The 16,834-nt window shown below is 41.4% G+C and overlaps 2 gene segments (V, D, J or C); both read left to right on the forward strand.

Annotated features, from left to right (window-relative positions):
• Positions 1-825: 825 nt before the first annotated feature.
• LOC123583346 lies at positions 826-3,086 on the forward strand. The segment is given in 2 exon segments: positions 826-1,112; positions 1,337-3,086. Coding segments are annotated over 2 exon segments (411 nt in total).
• A 10,274-nt stretch (positions 3,087-13,360) lies between these two features.
• LOC123583345 lies at positions 13,361-14,673 on the forward strand. The segment is given in 2 exon segments: positions 13,361-13,783; positions 13,986-14,673. Coding segments are annotated over 2 exon segments (411 nt in total).
• Positions 14,674-16,834: the final 2,161 nt, after the last annotated feature.

A 16,834-nucleotide genomic window follows, 5' to 3' on the forward strand; every position in this document is an offset into this window, starting at 1 on the left:
GGTTTGATGCAATCACACTTGTTTATTTTTGCTTTTCTTGTCTGTGCCTTTTGGATCATATCCAAAAAATTAGCTAGCTGCCTGAGAGGATCAAGCCCTGTCAGTTTTTCAGTGCTCTGTATGAGGTGAGAGAGAAACTGGCTTCATGGACGGTGCTTTGAATTATTGGGCATAAGTCCTCCTTCACTTCCTTTGCCTCCTTGTGGGGGTAAAACCTCGGTTCAATTCTGCACCTATTCTCAATCTTGCAAGCAGTACCAGCTGTAGAATGATGTGTTTATTTTTACTTTTGATCCTGCCTGTCCCAAGGGGTTGGGGTCTGCCTGGTGTTCAGCACTGGGATGAGGCAAGATAGAACTCAGCCCCACAGAGGGGGCTCTGAGAGGCTAGAAAGCCCAGTTCATACTCCATTCTCACTCCCCACCCTCCAAACACCTACCTCACCATGGAGGAAATCACGGGCCTTGGCAATCTTCTTGGTACTGAGCCAACTTGATTTGGTGGATGGACTGATGTGGGTAAAGTGAAATTGTTCTTCATACCTCTATCAGTACAACTGTTCTCAGTTCGTGCTCCTCTGGGGTGCTTTTAATTCTTAGCCGGATTCTGAATTTGTCTTCAAGGTACCGATATCATTGTTAAATTGGTGTTTCTGTGTAGGAAGAGATAGCCTGCACCATGTCTTCTAAATCTTTCAAAATTGCCACCTAAGTGTATTTTCAGATGAAAAAGCTGAGGTTTAACTCTTCCATCTGGTATCACTACTATTCAGTACTAGTCTACTGTGCTTAAACAGGCATATCATGGCTTATATCCTATACCATATTACAAATGGTGAGGAGAAAAGCTAGCAAGAAGGTTAATCGGAGCTTTCGAGCAACTGTAGCTACAGCCCCAAGATGGCAGTGTTTTCAGTGGTCCTGCCTGTAGGTATGACTGTGTTTGGGACGGGCATGTGGTCTCTGATTGGCTGATCACACCCCCTGAGACTCCTTTTTTTAGCGTTAAAAAATGTTGAATAGACAGCCAGCTTTTGGGAGCAGCCCTGTGCAGAAGAAAGATGGAGAAGCATCTGAGGACCTCCTTGGTGGCTTTGTGGCTTCATTTTTGTTGTAAGTTAATCCAGAGTTTTAGCCAGGTTGACACAGGAAGTTCAGGGAACATTTTCTTAGGATTTTCAGCAACAGTGTATTGCACTGCGGTAGGAGAAGGGAGGAGAATGGGGCCATTTTATATTTTACCTGGGCTTCATTATGGAGAGAAGGAAGGGATGCAAATTAGGAAGCATTGAGAATGGACCGTCTATTTCTTAAATCTCACTTTGTTTTTTGAACAGGGGTGAGTGGCAAAAACCAAGTGGAACAGCACCCTCCATCCCAGATCATCCAAGAGGGAGAGAACTGCACATTTCAATGCAACTATACAGTGAGCCCCTTTAGCCATTTAAAATGGTACAAGCAGGGCACTGGGAGAAGTCCTGCTTTCCTGATAATCATGACTGACGATGACAGCAAAAACCCAAGTGGCAGGTACACAGTGACTCTGGATGCAACCTCCAAGCACAGCTCCTTGCACGTCACAGCCGCCCAGCTCAGCGACTCAGCTGTCTACATCTGTGTGGTGAGCGCACTGTGTTCCCCAGGCACTTGCAGCCAGTACCCAAACCTGCACCTGCAGGTTGTTGAGGATGCTTAGCAGGTGACGTACTAGCATTGTTTTGTTTGTTTGTTTGTTTGTTTTCTTTTTTTTATGTTGTATATACTTTCACTAGTGAGCTGGTACTTCTTTCTTACACATGACTGAGTTTGAGCTTAAGCCAGGATGTCTACACAGCACAAAGTTACCCTCATTCAACACATAAAGTTAACTGCCACATCTGGCTATTCCCAAAGGTAAGACTGCCATGTTGCCTTACTTCTGTTGAAGTAAATGATGATTTTGTCTTAAAGGGAGAAATTGGCTCTGTCTGGGGTCCAGCGACCAGTTCCTACTGTCAACGAAGTGGAAAAGCAACAAGTTGATGGGGCTGATCACAGTATTTGACTAGCTTCCTTCCCCCTGACAGATTTTTATTCCTCATTTAATGGCTATTCAAGTTCTCAGGATGCATTCTGTGGGGAGAGATCTGCTTTACCAATCTATCTGTGCTTCACATCAAGGCACCTTTCCAGATGCGGCACAGACTCATTTATTGTCATCCACGGCTGCTCCTTTGGAGAACATCGCTGCTCAGACTATTATGCCAGCATGAGGCTGGCAGGCACAGTCACTCCGAGGCAACAGGCCAGCTGTCCCACACTCTTCAGCTAATAGTATCCTAGAAAAGAAACGTAAGGGACAAAATGTCTACCTGCTATAGGGTAGTCTTAGATTGCCCAAAATAGCTGTGATGATCTTTTTTGAGACACTTACAGAAATTTAAATATGGTTTGAGTGTTGGATGAGATAACTATTTATTTTATTTGAAAAGCATATGTTAACTGAGAAAAACAAGAAGGATGTATGAGACATTAAAAATGGCAATCTCGTTGAGTGGTAAGAATACGCTGCTTGACCTGAGCAAAAACTGAGAGTAGCACTGTTAACCGACTGAGCTACCCAGGTGCCCCACCAATTTCTTGCTTCTAGTGTATTTTAATGTAATTTATAAGATGGATCCACACAAGCTTTATGGAGCAGGGCTCAGATACCAGATCATTAGAAGGAGCTACAGTGTCCATAGCCAGATTCTTATCTAGGGGCTCATTTAGTAGATTTTTGCACTGAGAAGAGAGAAAAAAACCTCTCTAGGTCTTCCTTGGGGGACGGATGGGTTTTCATTATTCAGTGTGTAACTTGTACATGACAGATGCTGAAGAATTTTATAAAAGAAAAAAGGAAAGAGAACAACCTAGGGGAGAAATAGGGGTAGCTCTCCAACCAATCAGCACTTGGTCTTGACATGGTGTGCTTTCATGTTATCTCTTCACAGATCAGGAGTAGCTGAGTGAATATGTGCACAAGGAATGCATCTAATTTTTGGTTGGCTGAGGAGTCCTCAGCTTCCTGTAACAACAGAAGTATAAATATGTACTTGTGGAGGGGGAGGGGGCTACTGGGCACCCTAGTTGGCTAAGCATCCAACTCTTGGTTTTGGCTCAAGTCATGATCTCAAAGTTTGTGGGTTTGAGCCCTGCACTGGGCTCCACGCTGACAGTGCAGAGCTTACTTGCACTCTCTCTTCTCTCCCTCTGCCCCTCCCCTATTCTCTCTCTGTCAAAAATAAATACATAAACTTAAAAAAATAAATATGGGGGCGCCTGGGTGGCGCAGTCGGTTGGGCGTCCGACTTCAGCCAGGTCACAATCTCGCGGTCCGTGAGTTCGAGCCCCGCGTCGGGCTCTGGGCTGATGGCTCAGAGCCTGGAGCCTGTTTCCGATTCTGTGTCTCCCTCTCTCTCTGCCCCTCCCCCGTTCATGCTCTGTCTCTCTCTGTCCCAAAAATAAATAAACGTTGAAAAAAAAATTAAAAATAAATAAATAAATAAATAAATAAATAAATAAATATGTACTTGGATAAGTTGTTTGGCTTGGTAGTGTCTGAGAGCTCTCAGACTCCAAACTGAGAGTCACTCATGAGTCCAATGAATAGGAAAATGGAGAAGTCTGTGAGATTTTCATTTGTTATTTTCTTCTGGCAGGCTGCACTATGAGTTGATGGGCTTTGGAGATATGAATAAAAAGAGCAGATCCTAGTAATCTTTGCCATAAATCTGGAAGTTATGGAAGGGTGGTTTAGACCTATCATGCTCACCTAGGGCAATTATGAAAAAATAATCTATTCTTTCAAAAAATAATCAGCCATTAATAAATCTTTGTCTGTGGTTCCATTTAAACAGAGTCGAACAGCTCACATACAATAGGAACAGAGTCCTTCATTCCTGGGTATCCAGGAGAGAGCACACACCATTTAAATTGTACATTTCCATTGCTTCAAGCAGGATTCTGAGAAAGGGTTTGTGTTTTCAACTTTAATTCAATCAAGCCAGAAAGAGCATGCAGACAAAAGTTCTAAAGAACTGCTTGGAGGGGCGCCTGGGTGGTTCAGTCAGTTAAGTGTCCGACTTCCGCTCAGGTCATGATCTCAGGGTTTCTGAGTTTGAGCCCCGCATCAGGCTCTGTGCTGTCAGTGCAGAGTCTGCTTCAGATACTCTGTCCCCTTTTCTCTGTTCCTCCGCTGCTTGTTCTCTCTCTCTTTCATAAATAAACATTAAGAAAAAAAAAGAACTGCTTGGAAAAGAGAAGTTATCTAGAGTTTTGCATATCCCAGCCTGTCATTCTGGAAATGCGGCTATCTACTTTTGTGTTTCGCAGCCAAGTGTTCCCCAAGCACCTGTAGCCTGTCCCACGAACCCAGCAGCTGGGCCTCTTGACAGGTGTGGGTGGGAGTGAAGGTGTTTCCTTTTCTCCTTTTTTTTTTTTTTTAATGTTTATTTATTTTTGAGAGAGACAGAGAGACAAAGTGAGAGCTGGGGAGGTGCAGAGAGAGAGGGAGACACAGAATGCAAAGCAGTCTCCAGGCTCTGAGCTGTCAGCACAGAGCCTGACGCTGGGCTCAAACCCATGGACCGAGAGACCATGACCTGAGCCAAAGTCAAACGCTCAACCAACTGAGCCACCCAGCACCCCAGGTGTTTTCTTTATTTACAGAAGGAATCTTCTATATAATTTTTGCCTCCAAACAGAAGTGAAGGATAATATACCACCTCCCCTATGTGATGAATTTGAATTTATATTGACTTAAATTTCCTTTGGTTGCTTTTGAAATCTCATTCCTCACTGCGGATTACACTGATCCTAGACCTGCTTACCCAAAGAATCCCTTCCACTGCTGCACCCTTCACTGGGGGAAGGCAGACTCCTCTGTGGCTTAGGCTGTCAGTCCTTGAGGCAAATTTTCACCAAGTTGTACCCTCACTAGCCCCATTTTACTCCTTTGTTTATAATCTTCATGACAGTTTCTATATTTACGTACCATTTATACCCTTATTTAATAATTTAATATTAAATTGAATTTCATATTAAACAGATGTTAGAAATAACTACGTAAAAAAATTATCCTTGTTTTAACTCACACCATCTGTGAAACTGTATATTTGATGTGCTGGTTGTATTTTTTCTATTGCAGATTAAAGCAACATGATATATGTAACAATTAAAAATGCACTTCCTAACATACCTCTGGTATCAATCACACTTTAGGAAATACGGATTCAGCCATGACCTTTATTTAATGCATGGAAGAATTAGGATCTATAGGCATTGCATGACTTACTCAAAGCATGACTTATAGCAAAATGGAAGCTAGAGGTAGAGCCCAGATATTCTGACCCCTTATAAATTACTTCTTCCACTAAAGATGCAAAGTAGGGTCTAGAGTTTGAAGGAATGAGTTAAGTGCTTTAAATTTAAATGAAATGTAAAAATTTATTACTTATTATATATGCTAAGTTTTTTTATACATGTTAATTTTAGGTTAGGAGATAGAAACACCCCCTCCAAAATAGAACACTCCCATAATGTCATGAGGTAGAACTAATGACTATTATTATTTTTCAATTGTTTTTGTGTGTGCACACATACAGCTATATTTTTCTATAAAAGGGACTTATAGTGTATGTGATACTTATTAATATATTTCTTTTCCTCAACGTTATATTGTAGGTATTTCCATCAGGAAAAAAATATATATTTAAAAAATCTCTACACCCAGCATGGGGCTTGAACTTACAACCCCGAGATCAAGAGTTACATGCTCTACTGACTGAGCCAGCCAGGTGCCCTCAAGAAACATATATTGAGGACATAATTTTAAGTAACTGCTAGGTTTCCATTATATAGATGTATTTTTTAAATTAACCACTTCTCTTCCATTTAAAAAAATTTAACTTAATTTACTTTTAATTCCAGTATAGTTAAGAGTGTTCTATTAGTTTCAGGTGTACAATATAGTGATTCAACAATTCCATACGACACTCTTATGCTCATCACAAGCACACTCCTTAATCCCCATCACCTATTTCACCATAAAGTAATCACCTTTTGGTATTATTTCCAACTATCCAGTAGTATAGGCATTTTTTTTTTTTTTTTTAGAGAGAGAGAGAAAGAGAGAGAGAGGAAGCGCAAGTGAGGGAGAGGGGCAGAGGGAGAGAATCTCAAGCAGACTCCACGCTCAGCATAGAGCTCGACACAGGGCTCCATCCCACGACCCAGGGATCATGACCTGAGCCAAAATCAAGTGGCTCAACTGACTGAGCCACTCAGGTGCCCCGAAACAGTGTTTTTATGAACATCACTAAATCTGTAGCTTTAATGGAAATGGAATGGCTTGGATAAGGGAAAAGACATGACACCAAATGCCTGATTCCCCTGAAGAATTTTTTTTTACCAAGCTGTGACTTCAACAGGAGCATATGAGGCTGCTGATTTTCCAACATTTTACCAGATATGGATATAATTATTTTAAAGTAGTTTCCATTTTACTAAGTGAACATTTTCAGTGTTTTAATTTTCTTTTCTTTCAACCTGCGAGTTTACACATTTTGTCATTAAAAAAACACAGTAAGATTCGGAAACACTGGGGGTACATTACACAGAATAAGAGTAAATATCCTTTTATAAAATAAGACATATGATACAGAGTTTGAAAAACACTCTTCCAGGGGCGCCTGGGTGGCGCAGTCAGTTAAGCGTCCGATTTCAGTCAGGTCACGATCTCGCGGTCCGTGAGTTCGAGCCCCGCGTCGGGCTCTGGGCTGATGGCTCAGAGCCTGGAGCCTGTTTCTGATTCTGTGTCTCCCTCTCTCTCTGCCCCTCCCCCGTTCATGCTCTGTCTCTCTCTGTCCCCAAAATAAATAAACGTTGAAAAAAAAAAAAAAAAAAAAAAGAAAAACACTCTTCTGGTCCAAACTACCTTCCAAGTGGTCTCTTTTCTCCTGAGGCAGTGTATTTCCCACATCTTCACTGCTCAAAATGTCGACCAGCAGTATTGGGACTTGTGCAGAAGCTCAGGCCCCACCTTAGACTGACTGAATTTGAATCTGCATTTTAACAAGATCTCCAGGTGATTCCATCATGGAGAAGTTTGAGAAGCATCAGTCTAACTGGGAGCCCGAGTGATTGTTTAAAGTGTAAGCTGCCTCTGCCTGCCTGAAATGCTTCAGTGGTTTTCTATTGCTCCTACAGTAAAATACAAACTCCAGATTGTGATATACAAGGTCTGGCATGAACTTCTCAGCTCTTAACTCTCTCCTTGGCCCTCTGTGCTGCAACAACGCTGATCTCTTTGTTTTCTGAACTTGCCATGTCCTTTCCCACATTTGGTCTTGTTCTTTCATTCATCTGAAATGCTCTTCAGCAAGAAATGCTCTTCACCAAATCTCAGCAAGCTTGACTCATTTTCACCTTTCAGATTTCAGCTCAAATACCACTACTGTAGAAAAAGCCTTCTGACTTCTGCTGGTCTCTCTGACTAGTAGAGCCACCCACAGACCTCCTTTTAACTGTATTACAACACCCTGGTTATTTCCCTTGTGGTAGTAAGCTCAGCATGCAGTTATTATTGTTGACTTATGTGTCAATGTGTTTGTTGCCTTTACCTCCAATTAGAATACAAGCTCTGTGAGGTCTGAGGTATTATTATTATTATTTGTTCATGGCTTTGTCCTTGGCGCACAGAACAGTGACTGACCCATAGTAATCAGTTATATGAGGCAAAAGAAAACTCAGGGAAGTCACTGCTTTATCGTTCTACTGAATGAATGAATGAATGAATGAATGAATGTTTTGGCACTTCTCTCTCTCTCCCTTTTTCCTTCTCATCCTTCCCCTAGCAATTCTCAACTTTGTGTATATTCTTTTTGCTTGGTTATGTGATACAATTTAGTTCTCTCTGGCCCTTATCCCCAGACTCAGATCCTGGCCTTTCTTTGCTCAGTGGGGACTGTCAACTAATTATGTCTACTCAAGGTCTCAGCTTGTCTCCACTCAACTTACCTCATTTTATCAGGTATAATCTAGATGAGCTGGGTCAACCTGAAGGCTAATAACCCCACAGTGAAATATCTAAAAGACATATACAAAAGGCTTTGGAAAGTAGAAGAGTAACTTCAATTCAAATAAACATGAGCACATATCAAAGTTTTATTTCAAATTACTGCAAGAGAAAATCTCCTCAGGAAACAAATTCAAATAATTAGGTTTGTTAGAGACATTTCATAGGAGACTAGATGTTTTAAAAAGTCTGATTAACGATCATTAATATGGGCAGAGGACTGGTTCATAGTTATTCTACTTTTGACAGTCTTTGTACTGGCTATTAGGTTCCTCATATTATTAATAATCATTTGAGTGTGTAACACTAATTTCCCAGAAGGAGTTTTTATTTCATTAAAGTATATCAGAAAATTGCTCTAACATTTTATCAGAAATGATAATAAGTCCCATATGGGGCTACACAACACATCCTTCAAAAAAGTTCCTTTCTAGACTAGTTTGGGGAAACTTATCTTTACCAAAGGAATTCAAGGCTTTACTATAGTATTTGTAAATGTGGGAGAGAGGGGGTTTGTCAGGACTTGGATCTTACCCTTCCTACAAGCTAATAAGCTTACTGTTTCTTTGATGCTGTCATTGAAGACATGGGACTCCCAGGTCAGAGACAAAGAACTTCATCTGTGCCAAGTAAGAAAATTTGCATATTTGCTTAAGTTGCCTTTGCCCTTAATTCTCACAGGGTGAGATAGTGGGTGCACAAGGATGCTATGCATGTAGTGGGTTTGTGTCATAGCTAAGGAACACCAAGGTTGGGGAATTTACTGCTTTTTTAGCAAGCAGCAAGCAAGCTTGTTCTTTGTCTCAGAGAAAACATGACCTCATTGCTCAAGGTTGTTGTGACAAGCACAGTCCTAAAAAATGAGTCACGTTGAGTGGTCACAGCCTTACGTTACTTGCACACCCAGCAAGATATGGAGAAGTATGAAAGACTCATAGGGGATTGTCTTTCAACAGTCACCGCTCCAAGGCCCTATGTGTATTTCTAGAAATGTTTCTCATGATTATGCCAGTCCATCAGCCATCCTTATTTATCTGACTAAATCCATTCAATTAGTTTTAAATAGCAGTTAATTAAAGCTGCTATTAGCAGAACTCTAAGCAGCAGAATGACACTAATTTGCAGCATTAACCTCAATCATGCCTCCTAGGATCCCAGATTTAGTCAACTGTGAATAAGTCCCAGGATATAGACAACTAGGATGTAGTACAATATTCTTTATGGTCTGTGCAGGGGAATTTAGACTGATGTACTGATCTTTGAGTTCTGGAGAAGCCAGTAACCTGGAAATGCCAATAGATGGAGACTAAAAAGTCCAAGAAAAGCGTTCTCTCTCTACTCAAAGGACCAGGAAGAGAACAATCTAGAAAGAGAGAAATACTTAAGATAATAGCCAGTCCACTCCAGCTAAACACCACAGAAAGTTACATAGCAACCAAGCCAACGCTTAAGAAAAAGGTAACTCAAACTTGATAAGAGAGCTCTGTGTCATCTGAACTCATCCTTGCTCCAACTTCTCATCACTGGCTCCATGACAGTCTTTAGATGGCAGCCTGCATTCCCAGTGTGGGTTCCTGGTGGTGGAGGGAGCAGGGCAGACCTTGTTATCAAAGAATAGTGCTTAGCTGCTTTGTCCCGTCAGGTGGCTCCCTAAAGAACTGTTGCAAAGGCTTGCCTGTATTTCGTATAACTCAGCACTCCCTCAGGGCAGAGAAGTCATTACACAGAGGAAATTCTTTAAGGGGGAAAAAAATCACTAGAAGAATTTAAATCAGAGTTGAGCAGGTAAAAGAAAGAATCCACAAACTTAAAGACAGGTCAAATGAAATTACCCTGTCTGAGAGCAAAAAGAAAAAAGAATAAAGAAAAATGAACAGAGCCCGAGAGACCATGAGACATTGTAAAATGTACCAACATAAGTATAATAGAAGTCTCAGAGGGAAGAGAGAGAAAGGGGCAGGAAGAATATTTAAAGAAAAAATGACCAAAAACCTTTCAAATCTGATGGAACATGGATCTATACATCTAAGAATCTCAATAAACACCAAGTATGATAAAGGTAAAAAAAAAAATCCACATTGAAACACATACTAATTAAACTATTGAAAGACAAAGGCAAATTGAGAATCTTGAAAGCTGTAAGAGAGAAGGGATCAATTACATGCAAATGATCCTAATCAGATTAACATTCAAGTTCTTGTAGAAACAATGGAAGCCAGAAGGCAGTGGGATGATATATTCAAAGTGCTGTTGCAGCACCTGAGTGACTCAGTCAAGCCTCTGACTCTTGATTTTGGCTCAGGTCATCATCTCACAGTTTGTGAATTCAAACCCTGCATCTGGCTTTGTGCTGAAAGCACAGAGCCTGCTTGGGATTCTGTCTCTCCCCTCTCTCTCTGCCCCTCTGCTCTTTGTGCTCCCCTTCTCTCTCTCTTAAAATAAATAAATAAACACTAAAAATAAATAGTTAAAAAAAAAGTGCTGAAAGAAAAACCTGTCACCCCACAATTTTACACAGGGCAAAAAACTACCTTTCAAAAATAAAGGAGAAATTAAGACATCCCCAGATGAACAAAAGCTGAGGTGTTCATCACTTGCAGGTCTGCCCTACAAGAAATTCTTTTTTTTTTAATTTTTTAACATTTATTTATTATTGAGAGACAGAGAGAGACTCTAGAGCATGAGCATGAGAGGGACAGAGAGGAGGAGACACAGAATCTGAAGCAGGCTCCAGGCTCTGAGCTGTCAGCACAGAGTCCGACATGGGGCTCGAACCCACAAACCAAGAGATCATGACCTGAGCCAAAGTCAGATGCTCAACTGACTGAGCACCCAGGCACCCCAATACCCTGCAAGAAATTCTAAAGGGAGTCCTTCAGTCTGAAATGAAATGGCACTAGACAGTAACTTGGAGCCATACCCCCCCCCCAAAAAAAATAATGAACCCTGGTAAAGGCAACTACATAAACAAATATAAAGCCAGTATTTTTTGTTTGTATCTCCTCTTGTTTTATGATTTAAAAATCAAATGCATAAACAGCACAGTTATGCTAATGAGAACACAATGGGTAAAGATGTGTGTGTTTCCACATATATAAAGATCTCCTTTATTGTTGTTTTTAATAGTAGAGCTCATATATTTCAAATGGACACAAAATTACTAGCATCTGCAATATCAGGAGATAAATTTCCTTTGAATGGGAGCCTGCTTTGTAGTACTTTAGGTTCATAAGACATCTAAAAAATGTACTGCTGTAAAAAATGAAGACTACTTAAATCAAATGAGGGAAGGGACTGTGGATTTTCTTTTTGATTGATCACCTTAACATTGTCCTTCAATCATCTGAAGGAGTTCCATTTTTCTTTAGACATCATTAGGCACGGAAGCTTTGCAGACAGGACAGCACTGCGGCTGTATGGATTCTGTCATTTCGCCAGCACTGACATGACTTTGTATTCACCACAATATTAGGTCTGTTAACCAGTTATATTAATTTTTGTTACAAATCTTTAAAAAAGGCAGGGTCTTTATTTTTTTTTTTTATGTTTTGTTATTTATTTTTGAGAGAGAGAGAGAGAGACAGAATGCAAGTGGGAGAGAGAGAGACACACAGAATCCAAAGCAGGCTTCAGTCTCTGAGCTGTTAGTACAGAACCTGATGCTTGAACTCACGGGCTGAGATCATGACCTGAGATAAAGTCGGCACTTAACCAACCGAGCCACCCAGGGGCCCCAGGGCAGGGTCCTTCTTATAAAGACTATACCTTAGGCCTACGTTCTATTTTTTGAGGCTTTAAATTTGGTGTTCATAAATTTCCTAAGACTGGTGCTTGCCATTTTATGCTGCTGTCACATTTTTTTAAATGTTTTATTTATTTTGAGAGAAAGAGAGAGAGAGCAGCAGAATGGCAGAGAGCAAGGCAAAGAGAGAATCCTAAGCAGGCTCAGCACTATCAGCATGGAGCTCGATGTGGGGTTCAAACCCACGAACCATGAGATCATGACCTGAGCTGAAATCAAGAGTTGGACGCTTAACTAAGTCACTCAGGCGCCCTCCCCTTTGGGTTCTACCTTTACTGAGAAATGGCTGTGTGGTTTCTGTCGAATGTAATGTGCTTTTAGAGAAAAGGATTTTATTCTATTCTTTATAAAGTTTATTTATTTTGAGAGAGACAGGGACAGTGAGAGTGGGGGAGGGGCAGAGGGAGAGGGAGAGAGAGAAATGCGGGGCTCAAACTCACAAAACTGTGAACTTATGACCTGACCCCAAACCAAGAGTCAGACGCTTAACAGACTAAGCCACGCAGGTGCCCCAAAAGGGTCTTTAATATTAGCATCGTCCTTCTCTCTCTGTTTCCTACACAGTTTGCAGTGGGAATGGGAAGGGACTGACCGGTGCCTCTTGGCTGGGTATTGATTACATGGCTCTTGAACGGAAAAGGGCCCCTGCACTGCGGACCCCTAGCCACCAGCTTCTGCAAGGATATGAGGCAGAAGGGACAGCTGTTGTCTGTGCGCGTTTCTCTATAGCCCCAATTAAACTTTTGGCATAGCCTGCTCTCTGATAAATGTGGTTTTGCTGGCGAGGGTGGGATGGAGAGACAGAGCAAGAGCAGATCCATAACTTGTGGAGATTAATCCCTAGATCCTGGGGCTTTCTGCAAGAAAAGGGAATAAGAGAAATTAGACAAAAGGGTAGGTACACACTAGATTTTATTCACAGTCTAGATACTGAAGGCGGCCCCATCCCTTTTGTTGTTGTAGCAGTAGTGGTGATGATAGCCTAAATAAGCACTGTTTTGACACACACGTGCACTGGTGCAAAAACGGCATGAAGAATCCCTGGTTTCTCTAGCCCTCGGCCTTGTTAAAAAATATTGCCCCAGTTTTGAGCTGGAAACGTGTTTATTTGGTCAGATTTTAGGCTGTTCGGCCTCGAAAGGATTCTTTTGAGTTAGAATCAATTTCTTTCAAAATTGGAGGTGAGGGAATGAAATAGGCAGTGTCTGGCCTGATGTGGAGAAGAGCTACACCATTTGAAACGCTCCTTGAATCCACAAGAACTTCACCGGACTTCTAAAACAGAATACTCTGTGACTGCTTTTTCAGTGCAGGAAGGTGGTTGTTTTCTGTAAGTGCCTTTGCTCAGACAAGTGTTGCCATTTGACGTAAAACACGTACACATACACATCTCCCTCTCCCCACACACGCTGACTTGGGCCATATGATTCTTAAATTTTTAACTTTATTTCAGTGGCAGATTTTTACGGTTACCAGTTCATAGAACAAGGGTCTACATTTTGGACATCTTTTGGATAACTATCATGAGTCCACAAGATGGCAGTGTTTTCTCAGGGACTGAGGAAAGCTCTCAAGTTTTCGTGTGTGTGTGTGTGTGTGTGTGTGTGTGTGTGTGTATGAGACAGAGAGAGAGAGAGAGAGAGAGAGAGAGACAGAAGGAGACAAGAGGTGGGGCTTGGTGGTGTAGCAGGGGCGGTGAAAAAGACTCTTTTCTTCCAATTGGTAGAATGAATTTCTTCTATGATTCCTAAAGCAGAACAACTAGAAATGTCTGAGTTAGACTCATTTTTTTAGGGCTTAAAATTTGAGTCCTCAGTGAACCAGGGGAAGAAAGAATAATGGAGGGCTCAAGAGTTTTCCTAGTGATCCTGTGGCTTCAGTTAACCTGTGAGTTTTGGGCATCTCTATGGGAATATAAAGTACAATATTTGGAGTTATCATGTATTCTGGGCCTGTAGGTAGAAACATGAATGTTTCTACCTCAGGGAGGGTAGAGGTGGAAGGCCTGTGAAAAATCATTTAAATTCTGAAGACTAAGCATCCACTACCCAATGGATCTTCTTTGACTGACTGCTGTCTTTTTGCACAGGGATGAGGAGAAGTCACCAGAATGAAGTGAAGCAGAGTCCTGTACCTCTGACTGTTCTGGAGGGACTCACTGCCTTTCTCAACTGCAGTTACAGTGACAGTGCTTCCCAGTACTTCGTGTGGTACAGACAGTATTCTGGGAAGGGCCCCGAGTTTCTGATGAGCATGTACTCCAATGGTGAAAAAGAAGAAGGAAGATTTACAGGGCTGCTCAATAAAGCAAGCCGATATCTCTCCCTGTTCATCAGAGATTCCCAGCTCAGCGACTCAGCTACCTACCTCTGTGCAGTGAGCACACAGTGCTCCCCTGGCACCTGCTGTCTGTACCCAAACCCGCTGGGGCCCCAGCAATGCCTGATGTAGAGCCTAGGCTGCAGGGTAGAGAAATTCTGTTCGCTGTCTAGATGCAAATGGGAATTAAAAGCATTAGCCATAACCATAGAATGTCCCAGACACACAGGCAGGACAAGGAAGCCCAGAATGGCTTCAGATTTCATGAGAAGGATCCCTGAGCAAGTACCTAAAAGGATTCTAGACACTGAGGAGTTTTGTTATGGTGATTAAAGTCCTGCATGGATTAATTATCAAAAATATATGGTATTGAAGGAGACACCTGGGTGGCTCAGTTGATGAAGTGTCCGACTTTGGCTCAGGTCATGATCTCGCGGTTCATGAGTTCGAGCCCCGCATTGGGCTCTGTACTGACAGCTCAGAGCCTGGAGCCTGCTTCAGATTCTGTGTCTCCTTCTCTGTCTGTTCCTTCCCCCTCCTCCCAAGAATAAAATAAACATTAAAAAAACAAATAATATGGTATTGAAGATGTCTTAGAACATGTTGGGAGGAAAGTTGATAACACCAAAAATCATATGAAGACCTCCCTCCCCTGACTCCTTGGCACTTTGGAATTGTCCTACAACTTATGTCCAAGTCCAGGAAAAAATCTGTGGCCTGACAGAAATAAGGCTTTGTGACAGATGTTACAATTACAGGGGAAAAGTGTAAAAGTCACATTTATCATAAAGCTGAAGATGTGATCTTTTAGACAGGGCATTGTTTATGTAGTCCAAAAGGTGGGAAGACCCAGAAATGGCCAGTTAAGATTGCTGTTCACATACTCACTGGCTAAGAGGATGCAACAGAGTCAGAATTTGTTTCAGCTTCTCAATCTTTGGACTGAAGACTCATCACAAATATTTCTGAGTCATGGAAGACAGATTTGAAAAGCACTGAAAAAGAGCAGGAAGTTGTGTTGGAATCAAGATATTCGAATTCTAGTTTCACCTGTATCATGTGCCTTCTGATGTCATGGCACCCTGGAAAGAACTTGCTCTGTGGTGTCAGTTTGAATAGCTTTTATGTTATCAATGGGCCATTTGATCTTAGGCCCATATTACATATATTTCTACCATACATGTTTCAGGATTAAATGAGATTATATATATAATATGTTATATATAATATATATATTTATGTGTCAGAAACATAGTAATATATATTACTAGATATATTACTAATCATAATATATATGATTATTACTACTATAATATATAATTATTATGTATGTGTATATTACTATGCTTCTCACATGAAAACGCAGTAGCTGGATAGAGCATATAGAGGGAGATGAACATAGCTAATCCACACATTGACTTTCAGTGATCTTCAGGGGACATTAACTTTGTCCCCTGTGTTCTGTCCCTCCTGCCCCCATCATGCTCTTTTTCAGCTCAGAACATCTTCAGGGTCCTAAGAAGTAAATTTCCTTTTTAAAAAAAATTTTTTTTAATGTTTATTTATTTTTGAGAGGCACAGAGAGAGAGAGAGAGAGAGAGAGAGAGAGAGAGGAAGAGGGGCAGATAGAGGGAGACACAGAATCTGAAGCAGGCTCCAGGCTCTGAGCTATCAGCACAGAGCCTGATGCGGGGCTCGAACTCACGAACCGCGAGATCATGACCTAAGCCAAAGTTGGACGCTTAACCCACTGAGCCACCCAGGTGCCCCAGAAGTAAATTTCCTTCATTCACATTTCTGCTGACATCTCATGGTTCATTCTGGGGTGTTCTTTTCCCCTGTCCGTCTCCCTCATCACTGTGATTACATCTATTTTCCCTCTTATGGGATTATTGACAGCTTTTGTCTTTTTCTTATTTTCCCATTATGGATCTAAGTTCATCCTGTTTGTTTCTAAATTCATTTCAGTGATGATTTGGGGGAGAAGGGAGGAGAGTATATACAGTTATCAGATATTTTGAATCAGAAGCACACCCTAGCCACATTTAAAATTTCAATGTGATTTGGTCTCATGTGTGAAAGAAATCTATAGGCAGGGTCAAGAAGTAAATCAGAAGACAGAGGCTTCTGATTTCAGGCTGGTGCAGGTCAACAGAGTATTCACAAAGGAGTGAGTTGTCCTTCTGACATTCTGAAAAGGGCTCTGTTGACCAGATTCTCATTTCACCTGAGATGTGTCTCCCTAGTTTCTTCAGTTTTAAAGTTTCAGTGGTCTAAAATAAGTTGAGTAGGGAAGTCTTCTCCTTTCAGAGTTTCGTCTTACTATTAGAGCATAGAACACACTTCCCCTGTTTGATAGGTCCTGTCCCAGCTGTGTGGGACTGTGTTGCTTTGCTATGGCGAGTGTTCCTGACACTTTGCTTCCATGGCTTCTATACGCTCCTTCCCTGCAGGACGTTCCTCTCGTTTCCAGTCTGCTGGCTGCACTCCTTCCAGCTTTATTGAGTTCAAATGGATTCACTTTTTCCCCTCTCTCTTTAATTCCTTCCAGACTCACTTACTTATATGTCATATTTTCCTTACATTTATAATTCTGCTCACTTCTCTGCAAATGCTCCT

This window comes from Leopardus geoffroyi, chromosome B3, assembly GCF_018350155.1.
Source record: "Leopardus geoffroyi isolate Oge1 chromosome B3, O.geoffroyi_Oge1_pat1.0, whole genome shotgun sequence".
Taxonomy (NCBI): Eukaryota; Metazoa; Chordata; class Mammalia; order Carnivora; family Felidae; genus Leopardus; species Leopardus geoffroyi.